Raw genomic sequence first — 16,115 nt, 5'->3', positions numbered from 1 at the left:
CATATCGGCTTCCGGAGCCGGGGCGGGGGAAGTGGTCCAGAGCGCAGCCGGGTCACCGAGTGACCTTGAGCGCTTCGGGCAGACATGGCGCTGGCGGCGGCTGCGGCGCTGGGGCGCCTGAACCTTCTTAGCTGTGCCCGGGGGGGCCGAGGTGAGGGGACCTCCGGGGGGCTCTGACCGCCGTCTCTCCCACGTGGGGGGAGGGGTCAGTACTCCAGCGGCCCTTGGGCTCCTGCGCCCCGAGGGGACGGGCTTCCTTCCGCCCCTCGGGGGCTCTGGGCCCGTGACCCCAGTGAGGACCCGGAGCAGCTGCTCGGCCCCTTCTCCCCCCTGCGCCTGCCGGGCCCGGAGCCGCCCCTGGGGCTGTGGCCCCAAGGCGCCTGGCTCCGAGCTGACGGGCCGAGGGCCCTGCGCTGCGGCCTTCCCGCGGCCCTGACCGTCCTCCTCTCTCCCCAGCTCTGCTCCTGGGTGCCCGCGTGCTCAGACCCGCCTGCGTCTCCGCATCTCTGCCGGACCGGCCTGCCCCCGGAGGACGGCACTTCCACTTGTCTGCCAGCCGCAGCTGTACGTCCTGCCCCCGGCCCCGCTGCGATCCTGACCCCCGCCCTCTGGCCAGCCAGGCTCGATCTCCCGGCTCTGCCGGCCAGACCGTCCACTTCAGCCCCTTCGTTCACAAACGAGGGGGAAGTGACTTAGGCAGTTTGGGGTACAGCCACAGGTCTCCAGACTCCCGGGTCCTTCCTGTTACCGTTCTGCCTCCCCTAGTGTCTACGTAGGGAAACGTCCAAATGTCACCGCCTAAGGCTTTGTTTTCCAGAGGTTCCTTTTTGGGGAGGAGTCATCCTTTAATATTTAGGTAACCTAGAGGGGTCTAAACGGTAATAATCCAAAACAGCCGGTAATTTAAAACTATTTTGGATTCCTTGTGTACCCTAACTTAGGTAGTCTCTAGATAATTGAGGGTTTTTTTTTATGTTACCATCTCTACATCTGAAAAGATTTAATGTCTTGTTTTTGCAGAAGTTCAAGTCAGCAAACGTTAAGTACCTACCAAGCATTGCTAAGTGCTAGGGATATCCAAAGAGCAGCTTGTGCTCCCAAGGAGCTCACTCACAGCAGACAGCTCTGTACGAAAAAGCCACATCAAGGATAAGTGGGAGATAATCAACAGAGAGAAAGGCACTAGCATCAAAGGTTAGGTTTCAGATGATAGATTTAGGGACTTTAGATCTAGTCCAACCACCTTATTTTATTAGTGAGGAAACTGAAGGTGGGATGGAGTGTTAACTTGCCCAAGCTTATGCAGGTAGTAAGTGCCGGAGCCGGGACTCAATTCAGATCCTTTTATTTCAAATCCAGAGCTGCCTCCATTCAACCACCTCTTGGGTCAGTGTCTTACTAGATCTGGGTTGCTTTGAGCCCAGCGTGAGACTACAGTAGAGTGAGATTAGTTGTGGTATAGAAGAAAAGGTGTTTGTTTCTTTGAGAGGTGTTGAAAGGTTCTTTGAATGAAAAGACCTGAGTTTGAGTCCTGGCTCACCACTTACTAGCTTAATAACTAAGCAAATGATTTAGTTTCTCTAATCCTTAGTTTTCTCATAGCTTGTCACATCCTTCCGATGACTGTAGGCAGTCATTTAACCTTGAATCCAGTTTCCTAATGTAAAATAGCTACAGTATTTACTCCTTTTTAAAAACTGCACTTTGTAAATTGTGAAGTACTGTGTAAACGTATGGACTGTTTGTTTTTAAAGTTTCTTTCTCTATATTAAAGTTTAGACCTGATTTTGAGTCTTAATTAAACCCAGTTGTTTATGGTGGCCCTCAAAAAATATTTGAGTAAAGTTAAGATTATGTGTAGCTTGTTTTAAAGTTCTTCACAAGTAATAGAATATAAAACAGACCACAAAGTCTGCAAGTGGTACGTAGACTTTCCTAGACTCTTCGAGCTGATTGGTTTTGAAAGAAAATTTTCCTGAAGGCCTTTGAGGGGGGAGCATGAATAATATGTATGGTTTCTTTTTTGGGCTGCAGAAGTTTCATAACAGTAGAAAAGAGACGTTTAAAATGAGTGTGCCAAATATTTGTCTCCATTTGCAAAGTCTCCAACAATTGGTTGCTTCTACAGTGATCATTTCATACTTTGCAAACACATAGACTGTTCTGTCCTCAAAAAGCAGGAGTCTTGCTCTGTGAGAAAATGAAACAACCTCCAGTTTCTGTCATTTGTTTCGAAGCCCCTATTCTCATGTTCTTTGTTAAATCTTCCATGGATTTTGTTAGCTTCATAAATTGACTACTTGTGTTCACACCTGTTCACGTTGAGAATGTGTCCTAAACCCCCTCCCTCATGTCACATGGTTCTTTTCGTAGCTACCTCTAAGGCTGCATCTCTTCACTGGACCAGTGAGAGAGCTGTCAGTGTCTTGCTACTGGGCCTGCTCCCAGCTGCCTATCTGTACCCGGGCTCTGTGATGGATTACTCACTGGCTGCAGTCCTCACCCTCCATAGTCACTGGTAAGCACAATATTCCTTCTGTACTACTGTGTCTACTCTGAGCCCAGTGTGTTTCATTTGGGGGTGAAGTGATTCCCCATTCTTTGAAATGTTTCAGCTATTTATCCCAGTAAAGTGAAATTGCAAAAGCTACACTTGGGCAATTTCCCTGCTCACATGCTGTCCTTCCCTTTTTCTCCTGTCTCTCCCATAAGAGATAGGTGATAGAATTGTTCCTTTGATGACAAAATGGGGAGAAATTAGAGGCTATGTCAGTTGGAGAAAAGGGGTTGCCCTACCTACCACTTCCTTCCTTTCTCATTGGAAACTTCATTCCTCACTTCCTTCTGCTTTCAGGTTTCATGTTCCCTGCCTGAATTTTGAGAATGATGGCCTTGTAGTCAAGAAAACTTGTTTTTAATCTAATTTTTAACATGGGATAGCTATTTTACCCAGGCAAACTCCTGTGACCTGAGTCGCTGCATCATTGTCTATTGTCTATAAAATCAGAATAATAATCTGTTTTGTCAGACTCAATTGAGAAAATGTACATGAAATGATTTAGGTGTGCTATATTTGTTAGTTTTTATTTTACATTAAAAACTTACAGTTATGCAAATTGGGACTCATTTAAATTAACATGAAGTCAGCTATAAAATGTTTAAAGAAATGCAACTTCATTGCTTTGAAATATGTAGGGTAATTAGAATATAGCCATTAAAAGGATAGAGATTTGCCTTAATTACTGGATAGAAATGAATTGCAAGGAACATAACATTTGTTTGTAAATCGGTACTTTGGAACTGCTTGAATTAGTACCATATGGGGAAATTTAAGCTTTTTTATCCTGGTGTCTTGTTCTACCCATAATAGATTTCTCTTCATTTACCATAAAATAGTGACAAAGCTAATAAATGGCAAAAGTAATGAGAATAGATCTAATTTTTCTACTTTAGCAATTCTTCATCTTCCTGAAAAAAGCATTAGAAAGGCTGTAAAAAGCTGTCCTTATGAGGCAAATTCTGAGAGAAAATGGTTTGCAGCTGATTGAAAGCTGGAGTTAGGTTATGGAAATTTGTTTTCATTTCAGGTTTAAGGTTTGGAGCTTAAGAATCCTTTATTCCTGGGGAATGAGGGCCTCCTCCTGTTCCCTGACACATACTCCTACCACTTCCTAGTTGATGCTGCTGCTACCTTTACTGGTTTGGAGGTTTACTAGAAGATTCAGCAATTCTATAGTTTTTGAGGGATAAGAAGGGATTGAGAAATAGGAAGATTAGGCTAAAAAATGAATAGTAGAAATGGGAGAAGTGAGTATTACTTGATTTTTCTCCCTGCCTTAGCCAGGTGTAAATGGCTGACTATGCTATTCATAATGTTGGGATTGAGGATTTTTGGATTTAGAATCCTTCTACAGTGAATTTTTGTTTGGTCACAGTATTCCTCTCCTCTGAACTCTTCGTTGACTCTCTGTTGCTTAATAAAGTTAGATTCCTTAGCCAGAAATACAAATACGCTGTGCAGAGTATAGTGCCCCTCAGCTTTTCCCTGTTTATTCCCCAGCCAAACCGGAGAGCTCACTGTCCTTTGTACATGTCCTGCCTTCATGCCTTTCTTTACATTGTTCCCTGTACTTTGCATGCCCTTCTGTGCCTGCTGAGTTTCTGCCTGTGCCATTTCTTTTATGAAAACTTTCTTGACCTCCCTATTTAGTAATGTTCTCCCTTAACCCTGAGATCTCCTCTAACAAAATTATGTTTGTACCTCTGAGGTATTTATTATGTATTGTAGCTACATTTGTTTGTGTTATATACCTCTCCTAAAGAGTGAGGGCAGGGAAACATCTTTGAATCCAGCCTGCTTCACTATTCTGCACACATATTCTGCTTAGTAAATGTGTATAGATTGGATGGTTTACATTTCCTTTGGCTCATGGAGGAGTATGTTAACTGAAATTGTTGTTAGACATGCTCTTGGTGCCAGCAAGTTTATCAGCTGTAACTATCAACTGGCATTTTAAAGTGCAATAAAAGTGTAATTATGATTCTAATAATTTATTCAGCCATTTGGTTTCATAAATGAGGAAGCTGAATCCTGAGGAGTTTAATAACTCCTGTAATTGAAAATAGTGTATTCTGCTAAGAAACTTCTTCTACTTTGAAAAGCCTTTGCTTAGCAGCATACCTGCTATTTCAAAACAGAGTAAAAAAGGAGGAGGAAGCAGATGGGTTTTCTTTCTAGACTTGTGATTTCTTGAGGTAGGGATGCTTTGGTGCAGCAACTCCTACTGCTGGAGCAGATCTGTGCCTCCTTTGTAACTGAGAGTCTCAGAGAATGGTCTGGATCACTGAGAGGTTTGAGGGATCTACCAAAGGTTACATAGCCAGCATATGCAAGAGGTAGAACTTAAACCCAGAATAAACTGCCTGGAGACAACTATCTGTCTCATATACCTTGAAACTTCTCAGTGATCAGTTATTCAAGGTAGACAGTTTTTCTAGATTTTTCTTCTCAGAATGTTAAAGGAAATATAGAAGAGGAGATATACAGATAAATGCTAGTATTTGCCAGAAAGTAGGCCCTTAATAAATGTATGTTGATTGACTGAATAGCTGCCAAAATATTACTTTCTGGTTTACTCCTTTATGCTATTTTTTTTAATACAACCATATCTAAATAAATGACGCATAACCAATCTGCTGTCTGAATTGTCATAAATTCAAAATTATCGGATTTAGTTAGCTTTGCTGTGTTTTCAAATGTGAGCCAACAGGAAGAGAGTAAACAGTATGGAATAACATTTCTGAAAGATGCTCCAGTTAATATCTACCTCCATGAACCTGTGTAGAAATCTGACTCTTATATATATTTTATTTGAAAGAGGATCGGGTGGTGGAGAATAGGCCTTCTTTTAGCACATCACCTAAAGGTTACATACTCCAGTAATAGACCAATGGTTCTCTCCACTGACCTGAGTTATAGTAATGATCGTCTAGTTTGAACATGGTCCCTGTTGGGCTTTTTCTGTTTTATATATTAACTGATCCTAGTAGATTGGTGGCTATCAGGGTTTGTGGCTGTTTTCTCCAATATGTCTTCCTGGGGATTATAATCCTGAGAGTGTAGGTATAGGTCTAGTTTCTTTTAGAACTTCTTGCTTCCTTCCTTAGTTATGGCCTTGTTACCATGAATTGAGTTTTTTAAACTTTTTCTCCAAACTGGATAAGAATATTACCTCCTAATTGTAAAAATAATCCTGTACAAAAGCCCCTGAAGAGATCGAAAAGATTAATCTGGTGTTAGGAACTGAGGATGATGGTAAAATACTCCATTTGAAACTTGGCTAGTTTTTGTCAATAGCAAGGTCAGTATGCAAATGCCCTCTTAATGTCATTTGTCATTTTTAGCTTGTACTATGGTAGAATTTTCTTTTTCTCTTTAGGGGTATTGGACAGGTTATTACTGACTACGTTCATGGAGACACGTTGGTGAAAGGAGCCAATGCAGGTCTCTTGATTCTCTCAGCCATGACCTTTGCAGGACTCTGCTATTTCAACTATCATGATGTGGGCATCTGCAAAGCTGTTGCCATGCTGTGGAGCCTCTGACTTCCCTGGGAACAGAAATGATTGTACACCCATTGCCTCTGCTCTTTCACATTATTCACCAATGAAAATGAGAGGAAAGTAGTAATGAACTCCACTGGTGAGACCTCCCCTGATCTCCAGTCAGGCACAGTTATTTCAACAATCGGTCTTTATGAAGAATGTAATCCAAGAAGGATTAGATTAAGGAAATTGTGAGATTAGCTTGTGTTACAAGTTCTGAGAGTCACTAAGTTGTTTCAGGATCTCACTGGTTTATATATTGCTTAACCCTTGTAAACTACCACATTTCAATTTACTAATCTCTTAAGAATTCACTTATTCATCATCCTGTTCGGATTCGTCTAGCAGCCTTGTCCCTCTTATAATGCTTCTTATTCTTGGGAATACTGGGCAAAAGAAGACATTTTGTTAATTCATATAATAAAAAATTTGCAAGAAAGGAAACCATGTGTTTTATTTTGAGAACCTTTCATCTCTTTTTATATAGTTCTAATGTCTTCAGCTTAAGGAAAACTTGATTTTGGGAGAGTGCTGATGCCTATGCTCTTTTTATGGTTAATCTCATTGTACTAATACTAGGATTCTCCCATTTCCCAAAATAAGAGATTAATTTTCCCTAAAAAGCATAAAAACTCTCCCTTGGCCTTGAGTTGCCTCTGCCTCTCCTTGATAGAGCTTCCTGGTCACCTAAGGGTATAAATAAACCTACTCACATAGAGTCAGGGCTTCTCCAACTTGCTGGATTTCTGAAGACTATGCAAGTCACCATATGCTGCCATGCTGACCAGATAGTTACCATATGGAGTTGAAGGACTTAAGGGCCACTGTTTCCCTGTTGCATATTCTTGCTGTATTAGGACAAAGTAAACTTTTTGTTAACTGTTCTGTGACTGATGAATGTTTCATATCATCTCAACATCCAAACTCTGTAATGTGCTGGTGTTAAGTCCACCCCTAACACCAGTTTGCAAGTCTTAAGAGAAAGGTGGGAGAGGAGTCGACTGTATCTGTTGGAGACAGAGGCAGCTGAGTATCTGGAGCCCAGATTGGGGAAAAAAGAATTTCTAAAGGTAAGACTGGCAAAGTGTAAAAAATAAAGTTGTGAAGGTATGAATTGGTCCAAACACTTCCGAAAGCAAATTGGAATTATACCAAGAAAATGACTAAGATGTTTAATATCTTTTGACCCAGAGGTTCTCCTATTAGGTGCATACCCCAAGGAAGTCAATAGGTAAAGGGAAAACACCTGTATACACCACAAATAACAGGAATCAAAGGAAATAATCATCAATTGGAAAATGGCTAAACAAAGATGAATGTAATGTAAAACAAATATGATGGTAGCTAGAGTCTGGGGAGTGACCTTGACTCCACAGAGAATGTAAACCACCTTGAGTAAATGTAAACAGCAAAAGAAGCTGTAACTATCCTCTATGGGAAAACTTGCAAGTGACCCTGGGTCATTTCCTGGCACTGTGCTTTCTGTTTTGTTTCTATGTAATACCTGTCTTGGCCTGAGGGTGGGTGTGGGGATCTACTGTTCTGTCCTCTTGGCGGCAGGAACTGGACCTCTGAGTAAACTCCCTCAATTAACCCTAATAAAATCTATTAATAACTAAGTTGGTATGGGCCATTCTTTCTTTGGCATCTCAGTATTCTCTTAGAGGGTATGCTACCCTATAATTGGCATAGTCAGGGCAGAAGAGATTCTGTCCCTTTACAAATAGAATGTTACTGTGTTGTAAGAAACAAATATGAATATAGAGAAGCATGTAAAGCTTTACAAAGTAATCATTAATAACTAATAAATTGTTAGATTACAAACTATGTCCACTATAATTGTTAACCTTTATATTATGAACAAAACTCAGCAGAAAGAGAAAAGTAAAATAAATATTTACTAATAAAATAACAAATATTTAAAATAACTATTTTGTTTGTTTACTTAAAATAATATTTTTATCTTATTTATTTAGAATAAAATATCTGGGAGCCTGCCTACCAAGAATTCCTGCTACACAGGAATTATATGAATACAGTTACAAAACACTTTGCAGAAAAAGACAATTGGAGAAATTAATGGTTTATGGTCAAGCTGTCAAAATAACAAAAATGATAGTACAGATTAGATTAATCTACAGGTTGAGTAGTATACATTGGTGAAAGGAACTAGTGTAGGTGTCTTTGTGCTCTCAGGATGACTACCAGTCAAATCACCAAAGAGTTGCTTTATAGATAAAACATGATTCAGTGAAAAAAAAGGTCAAGAATCTCAAAGTAATTAAGGAAAAAAAAAAATTGAGAAAGAGGTGCTCCTAACACAATAATCAGAAAAATATAAAATTTACCAATGAAACAGATTTGATACTTAAAATCTAAAATAAATAAATAGCATAATGTGATAAAGCCAAGGAAACCAACTATTTGGGAAAGTACTCGTGATCTGACAACAACTGCTGGGAAAGTTGAAAAGCAGTGTGACAGAAATTGGATTCACCAGATGTTAACTTGGGGTCCATAAGGTTGTTTAAAAAACATTAACTATAATTGATTGCTTTTGTATTCTTATTTTTTCAGTGTGTTTAAAAACATTCTGAGGAGTCCATGATACAAAAAAGGTTAAAAACCCTGGATTAGACAGACCAGCATTCACATCATGTGTTGTAATAAGCTCCAAGTGATTATGTGATATACAAGGTCATGTGATATATTGGAGGCAAAGAGGAGAAGCTTTTCCAGTTATGTATAGGGAGAGAGCTCTTGACTAAACAGGGTATAAAGATAGCAAAGAAAGAAGAAGTGGATAATTTTGCTTGTATAAAATGGAAAAGGTTTCTGCACAAAATCAGTGCAGTTAGAAGTGAAACTGCCAAGCTAAACTTGAACCTACTCTTCCCATCCCCAAAGAATGAGGTTCTACCAGTGGGAAGGGGATTATTCTTCCTGCTTCTGAGGGGAGTAAGCTTGCATATTTGTGATCTTACCTTTGGAAGTATATATTCCTTTTGTTTTTTAAGGTGAAATAGTGAATTTTGCAATGTTGGCAAAAAATTTCTCAGCTAATGATAAACAAAATAGGAAACTGATACAAGTATATATAAGTACAAGAGCCATTACCCAATAGATAAATGATCAAGCTATTTGAATAGCTTGTTTTCAGAAGAAATGTCATCAGTCATATGAAAAAGTGCTCTAAATCACTAGTAATAAATACAAATTAGAACAAATTGCTTCTTCCTTATCAGATTGGCAAAAGTGACTGGAAAGGAAAATGCGAATTGGAGTTACTATGAAGGGATAGAACAGACACACTAATGCTCTACTGGTGAAGCTGAGTTGGTCTGATCATTCTAGAATAGTCCTGTACAACATAAAGTCTGTGGCCTGCCAAGGATTTTGGGCATCCCTTGGAAAAAATGTGGGGTTACCACCGCGTACTCTCTCCTGTTTGTCATGTGATCCAATTATCAGCAGTCTATCTCTCTGGTCTGAAGAAGTTTAGCCTGTTTTAATTTTGACCCCTACCTGCTGCTAAGTTGTGCAGATCTGTTCTAGAACGTAATATGGAATTACGTTCCAAAAATTGTTACTAAACTATATTTACCCCTTGACCCAGTGATATCACTAGGAACAATTTATAAAATGACTACAGCATTGAAAGGGTAAACAGTTTTAAAAGATTCAAGAACTTGATAAATGCAATATATAACCATGACTCAAGAAGACTGATGATGAAGCACGTTTTCAAAATCTTAATAGAGAATTGAGACATTCCAATCAAATTATCGAGTGAATATGTTATAGAACTTTTAAAAAATAGCTAATTTGGAAAAATAGAATATCTAGGACATAAAAGGAAATAATGAAAAGATATAGAAATGAAGGAAGAACAGTATTTCCAGATCTCAAACTACATAAATTATTAGTCACCATGTGGTGTTTAAAAAAGAAAAAGGTAGATCAGTGAAACAGACTGACGAGAGAATCAGAAACAATCTGAATCAATAAATTAGTGGTCAATAAACTGAAACAAATAGGAAAGAACTCTATTTGCTAAAGATTTCTAGGAAAACTGGAAAGCAGTCTGGCAGAAATTAGGCTTAGAGCAACACTTTAACACCACATTCCATAATGCAATCTAAATGGGCATATTACCTTAATTTTAAAGATCATACCATGAAATAATTAGAAGAGAAACAAATCATAGACCTTTGAGAGTCGTGGGTATAAGATATATTCTTAGACTATGGATAGAGGTAATTAGAAAAGATAAAATACTACTAGGTCCTAATTACTACAAATAATGAAATCCTTGGAGTTGTGTTATTGGAATTTGCATTTCTTATTTCCATTGGGCTGGAACTGATTACTGTATTTTATGTAACTGTAGCTTTGAATGGTATGAATTTGAATACATTTGATCAGTTTAGGGTATTCATTCTCAATAATTGAGACCTAACTAACCTAACCTAAATTTGATCATATGAAACTGAAAAACTTATGCCCTAACAAAATAAATGCCTCTAGGATGAAAAAGGAAGAGGTAAAATAGGGGTGGGAGGAATTCTTTCCATCAAATTTCTCTGAGAAGGGTTTGGTATCTAAGATATATAAACAAGTAAGAAATATTCACATATATACAAATGATCAAAAGGGCTTTCCGAATAGACAATTCAAAGGATATGAATGATTGTTGTTCATTCTTGAAGAGGACCAAAATGACATCACTGTTTTGGAGATTGTGGCAAATCAGACCAGTATGAGCTCAGACCACTTTACTACAGGTCAGGCACAAATAGTCCATATGAACATTTGGAATAGAGATGTCTCTAAATTTGTGCATCTCCCATTTCTTTTCAGCTACTGCAAATCTGCTTTGCTCATAGAGCACATCATCTTCTTCCATATAGGTGAACAATGCTGAGTGGTCCTCCACCAGAGTCTCCCATGTCATACAATCAATTCCAAAGTTCTTCACAGGGATCTTGAGAGCATCCTTGTAATGCTTCTTCTGATTACCATATGACTGTCTTCCTTGCATGAATTCTCCATAAAATATTACTTTAGGCAAATGTATATTTGGCATTTGAACAACATGGCCAGCTCATTGGAGTTGTGCTCCCTGCAATAGAATTTGGATACTTGGCACTAAAGCTTGAGAAAGGACCTCAGTATATGCTGTCTTATCTTGCCAGGTGACCTTCAGAATCGTTCCAATACAATTCAGTTTCCTGACATGGTGCCAGTATACTGTCCAGGTTTACAGGATATGAATAAACAGGTTTGGTTTTTTTTTTGTGGTTTTTATATTTTGGCATGGCAATCGGGGCAAAGTGACTTGCCCAGGGTCACACAGCTAGTATGTGTCAAAAGTCTGAGGACGGATTTCAACTCAGGTCCTCCTGACTCCAGGACTGGTGTTCTATCCACTTCGCCACCTAGCTGCCTTGCATAAACAAATCTTAAAAGATGAATCACAAACTATTTTATTTTTCTATTTTTAACAATATTTTATTCCCCCCCAGTTACATGTTAAAACAATTTTTAACATTAAAAAAGTTTTGAGTTCCAAATTCTATCCTTCCCTCCCTATCTTCCCTTTTCCACACATCCCCCATGCTCCCTCCCACCCCCCCACCCTGCCATGGTAAGCAATACCAATGTGATAAATGATTAATTGGACCCCTATTTTTTAAAAAAATATTTTTGGTTTAGAATATTCAGTTCCACAATGGGTTTTACATTTTCCCTCCACCTGCCCTTTCCCCTCCCCAAGCATGCAATCTGATATAAGATCTACATATACATTCATATTAAGCATATTATCACATTAGTCATGGTGTAAAGAAGAATTATAATCAATAGAATGAATCATGAGAAGGAAGAAACAAAACAAAAAGAGAGCAAATAGTATGCTTCCATCTGCATTCAGACTATATAATTCTTTCTCTGGATGTGGATAGCATTTTCCATCATGATCGCTTTGGAGTTGTCTTAGAACCTTGCATTGCTAAGAAGAGTCAAGTCTATCAAAATCATCTTACAAGGTGACTGTTACTGTGTACAGTGTTCTCCTGGTTCTGCTCCCCTCACTCAGCATCAGTTCATACAAGTTTTTTCAAGTTTTTCTGAAGTCCACCTGTTCGTCATTTCTTAAAGCACAATAGTATTCCATTACGTTTATATGCCACAGCTTGTTCAGTCATTCCCCAATTGATGGGCATCCCCTCAATTTCCAATTCTTTGCCACCACAAAAAGAGCTGCTATAAATATTTTTGTACATGTGGGTCCTTTTCCCATTTGTATGATCTCTTTAGGATACAGCCCTAGAAGTGGTATTGCTGGGACAAAGCAATAAATGCTTTGTGCAATAATGTGCAATTAACCTATTTCATTTCAATCAGTATTAGTGATGATTGTAAGTTCTGATAGTAGGCCTCAGAGCTGTGAATTGTAGATTGTAAATTCACTTCCTTAATCATAGGAAGTTAACCAGAGGACCACCACCCTTGTTTTTCCTTTTTATGTTGATCAAGGCCAGCATGGCAGAAGTGACTCAATTACACCCCAGCTATTTTTGTTGTCCCTCCATCGTTTGTTGTTCCTCTATTGCTCAACATGGGGAGAAGACCATGGGCACTTGGCCAATGAATGACCCTGGTTCCTGGCCTCCCTTTCTACTGGCCCATCAGCTCAGGTAGGTGTTTCGGACATTTGTTTATCAGCCCAGTCTATGGGTATGCTTGTTAGCTTGGTAAGTCCTCCTGAAAGGTCAAGATAGGTCTGTTAAGGTCTGCTCACTAACACTTGTTAACCAGTGAGATTCTGTATTTTGAATATACTATCAAGTTGTATCCACCAAGTAGAATCTGTATTTTTGGTTTGCTCCACTTGTATTGTCTGGGTATTAAGCACTATAAAACTGAGGCCAGGAGGAAGGGGGCATTTGGGATTGTGAGGAAGGTCTGAAGTTCACTTCATTAGAGCAGGCCATGGACCCTTTAATAAAGTGCCATTGGCTCAGAGTTCTGCCTCAGCGGTTTTTTCTTGCAGACTGAACAATTTTGAAAATCCTCACACTGATATATACACATGCAATGGTGTAAAACATTTCCATACTAGTCATTTTGTACAAGAAGACTTGAATAAAAAAAAGAATGAAAGAAAGCATACTTCAGTTAGTGTTCAGATAATATCAGTTCTTTCTTTGGAGGCAGATAGCATGCTTCATCATGAGTCCTTTGGGATTGTCTTGGATCATTGTATTGATGAGAGTAGCTAAGTCCTTCACAGTTGTTCATCATCCAATATTGCTGTACTGTATACACGTATGTCTACATGTGCACAATGTTCTCATGGTTTTGCTCACTTCACTTTGTGTCAGTTCACATAAGTCTCTCCAGATTTTTCTGAATTCATCCTGCTTGTCATTTCTTATAGCACAATAATATTCCATAGCAATCATACAGAATCCTAGATTTCCTAGTCAGTAGGGGTCTTTTGGAGGTCATCTTGTTCATCTCTCCATCTCTTTGTAGATCTGCAGGACACCCCATTCTCACCCCTTCTTTCCTTCCACGTCATTATTTCTGGGACCGTATTTGAACTTAGATCTTCCTGACTCCAAGCCTGGTTCTCTATCGATTCTGCCCCATAGCTACTCCTTTAACAGGACTTTCCTTTCTAAGGGACTTGAATAGATCTCTAAACCCCAGGGTACAAAGTATAATCCTCCCTGCCTCACCTCCCTACTTTTCCTGGCATTTCATTTCCCAAGGTACACTGGGGTTGATTTTCTTATGAAATATTTTGAAGAAGTGAAACAAATAAATTATAAGGTCCTTTGTAAAGAATTTTTTCAAAAGTTTTGGAGGCAGAGTGGGGCAGGAGAAATATTGGCTCTGCTACCCTGCATGGTCCAAAATTTGTGATTCAGATTACACACAAGAACAAGTGGTCTTTTAACTTGATCTTCACTCAGTGTCCTCAAATATACCACATCTCCTTGATAACTGTCAGGCCTAGAGGCCTAAGGGCTACCCGAGTCTTACCTTACCTATCACAGGTCTTCGGCTGGCCAAACCGGATAAACGTGTGAGAGAAGAGACTTTCCAGAGTTGAACAAGGGTTAGGCTTTATTCAGGGTGTTGGTTACATGTGCAGGGGGAATTCTTCCTGAGGAGAGAGTAATCTCCCAAGGAGGCAAAGATCTTACAGTAAGAGATTGGAAATGGAAGTGGAAGTGGGGAGAGAGGGGAGAGGGAAGAGTGAAGAGAGGAGAGAGGGAAGAGGGGCCTTCTGTCCTCTAAGGGCCCCTCAGCACTAAGAGCGCCTTCAGGCTTTCCTGACCCTACTTAAGCTCTCCTGCCACATAGTTTGCACCTGAATACCGTGCCTGTTAGACAACAATAGGTGTGCTCAGACCCCGGGCCAATCTCAAGGGCAGGGATGCTCTCTCCCAGCACGTTTCCCATGGGAAGAGGCGGAAATGCACGAGATAGCCCAGTCTCACACCTCAATTCCCTGCTGTTCCCTGGGGGGCCTCATGAGAACTCTAAGGTTTAGAAGTCCTCACCTTTACCCGCCTGAGACTGTCCACATGGAACTGAGCTTACACCCCCAACAGATAACAATAACATTGTTAATGATAATATTTAGAATATTCATGGGCATACAGGAGTCAGCTGATACCTGATTGTTAAATTTACACTGTGAGCATTTATACCTTAGAAATTGGCAAACACTACATCAGGAAGGACAACTAGGTGATACCACCACGTTAGCTCAGGCTCACCATTCACTCACTTCTTTCCTTCATCCATAATTGAACTCAGGTCTTCCTGATTCCCAGTCTAAGGCTCGATCTGCTGTGCCACATAACTGCTCCTCAGGGTTTCTTTGTTAATGGGAGAGATTTGAATCCTAGGGCTGCTACCTACTTTCTACACATCTTTGCTCAACTCTCATAGCTCAACCAACTAACCAGCAAGTATTTATTAGGTGCCTGCTAGGTGTCAAGCACTCTTTTTGGAGATAAAGATATAAGTACAAAAAAGAATGAAATAACCTCTACTCACAATGAGTTTATTTTCTCGTGGGGTGGCCCTCGGTTTTCCTATCTGAAGAGAAAAGGTTGGATTAGATGATATCTGAAGTCTATATTACCTCTAAATCTATGGTCCTATCGTCATCCCTCATCCACAGATGCCACAATACCCACAAAATTGCCCTTCAGGATCCAAAATTTGTGATTTAAACTAACTCCTTTCTCATAAAAACAAGTGGTCTTTTAATTTGCTCTTCACTCCATGTCCTCAAGTATAGCACATGTCCTTGATAACAATAACATTGATAATAATAATACTTAATGTACCCATAGTTTTTCTGATAAAATCGGGAATATACTAGAGTCAACTGGTACTTGTTCCTGAGAGATGATTGTTAAATTTTCGTTGTGGGCATTTATACCTTGGAAACTGGCAAACACTACCTTTCAGGAAGGACACTTAAGTAGCACGTGGATAGAGTGCTGCAGTCAGTAAGTCTCATCTTTGTGAGTTCAGATCTTGCCTCAGATACTTTGACTAGCTTTGTGACCCTGGGCAAGTCACTTAATTCTGTTTGCCTTAGTTTCCTCATCTGTAAAATGAGCTGGAGAAGGAAATGGTAAACCACTCCAGTATCTTTGCCAGGAAAACCCTGCAGGGTTTCCTGACAAAGAGTCAGACACAAATGAAAAATGACTGAACATCTCAGGACTTGATTTATTGTTATGATGATTGTTTAGAGCAGATATAAGAAAATGATGGGGTGAAAGTTAATAATGTAGTTTAAACTAAAAACTGTATCATACATACTTTGTCCCCCCTGGAGAACCAGTTGTTAAACTTTTAGAAATACATCTGAGACCCACGTGTCCACCACTGCCCATCCAAACCCTTTTATTAGTTGACATTCTTTGTGAAATCCTAGGTCAAAAAAAAAAAAAAAAGACAATACCTTAGCTAGG

The 16,115-nt window shown here is 39.6% G+C and overlaps 1 protein-coding gene across 1 annotated transcript; it reads left to right on the top strand.

The window, feature by feature from the left end:
* The first annotated feature begins 15 nt into the window (after positions 1 to 15).
* Positions 16 to 6,549, top strand: SDHD (succinate dehydrogenase complex subunit D). Its single transcript, XM_072611121.1, has 4 exons — positions 16 to 151; positions 457 to 564; positions 2,374 to 2,518; positions 5,940 to 6,549. The coding sequence occupies exons 1-4, from the start codon at positions 85 to 87 to the stop codon at positions 6,103 to 6,105; spliced, it is 486 nt and encodes a 161-aa protein (XP_072467222.1). The 5' UTR covers positions 16 to 84; the 3' UTR covers positions 6,106 to 6,549.
* Positions 6,550 to 16,115: the final 9,566 nt, after the last annotated feature.

This window comes from Notamacropus eugenii, chromosome 5, assembly GCF_028372415.1.
Source record: "Notamacropus eugenii isolate mMacEug1 chromosome 5, mMacEug1.pri_v2, whole genome shotgun sequence".
Taxonomy (NCBI): Eukaryota; Metazoa; Chordata; class Mammalia; order Diprotodontia; family Macropodidae; genus Notamacropus; species Notamacropus eugenii.
Note: the sequence above shows the minus strand (reverse complement) of the source record. Positions and strands in the feature narration are given on the sequence as shown.

What these genes read in the sequence shown, in the direction of transcription:
- SDHD (XM_072611121.1), top strand. Translation starts at nt 85, where the DNA reads ATGGCGCTGGCGGCGGCTGCGGCGCTGGGGCGCCTGAACCTTCTTAGC. An exon ending in CTTGTCTGCCAGCCGCAGCT is followed by an intron (nt 565 to 2,373) that starts GTACGTCCTGCC and finishes TTCTTTTCGTAG; the next exon opens with CTACCTCTAAGGCTGCATCT. An exon ending in CTCACCCTCCATAGTCACTG is followed by an intron (nt 2,519 to 5,939) that starts GTAAGCACAATA and finishes TTTTCTCTTTAG; the next exon opens with GGGTATTGGACAGGTTATTA.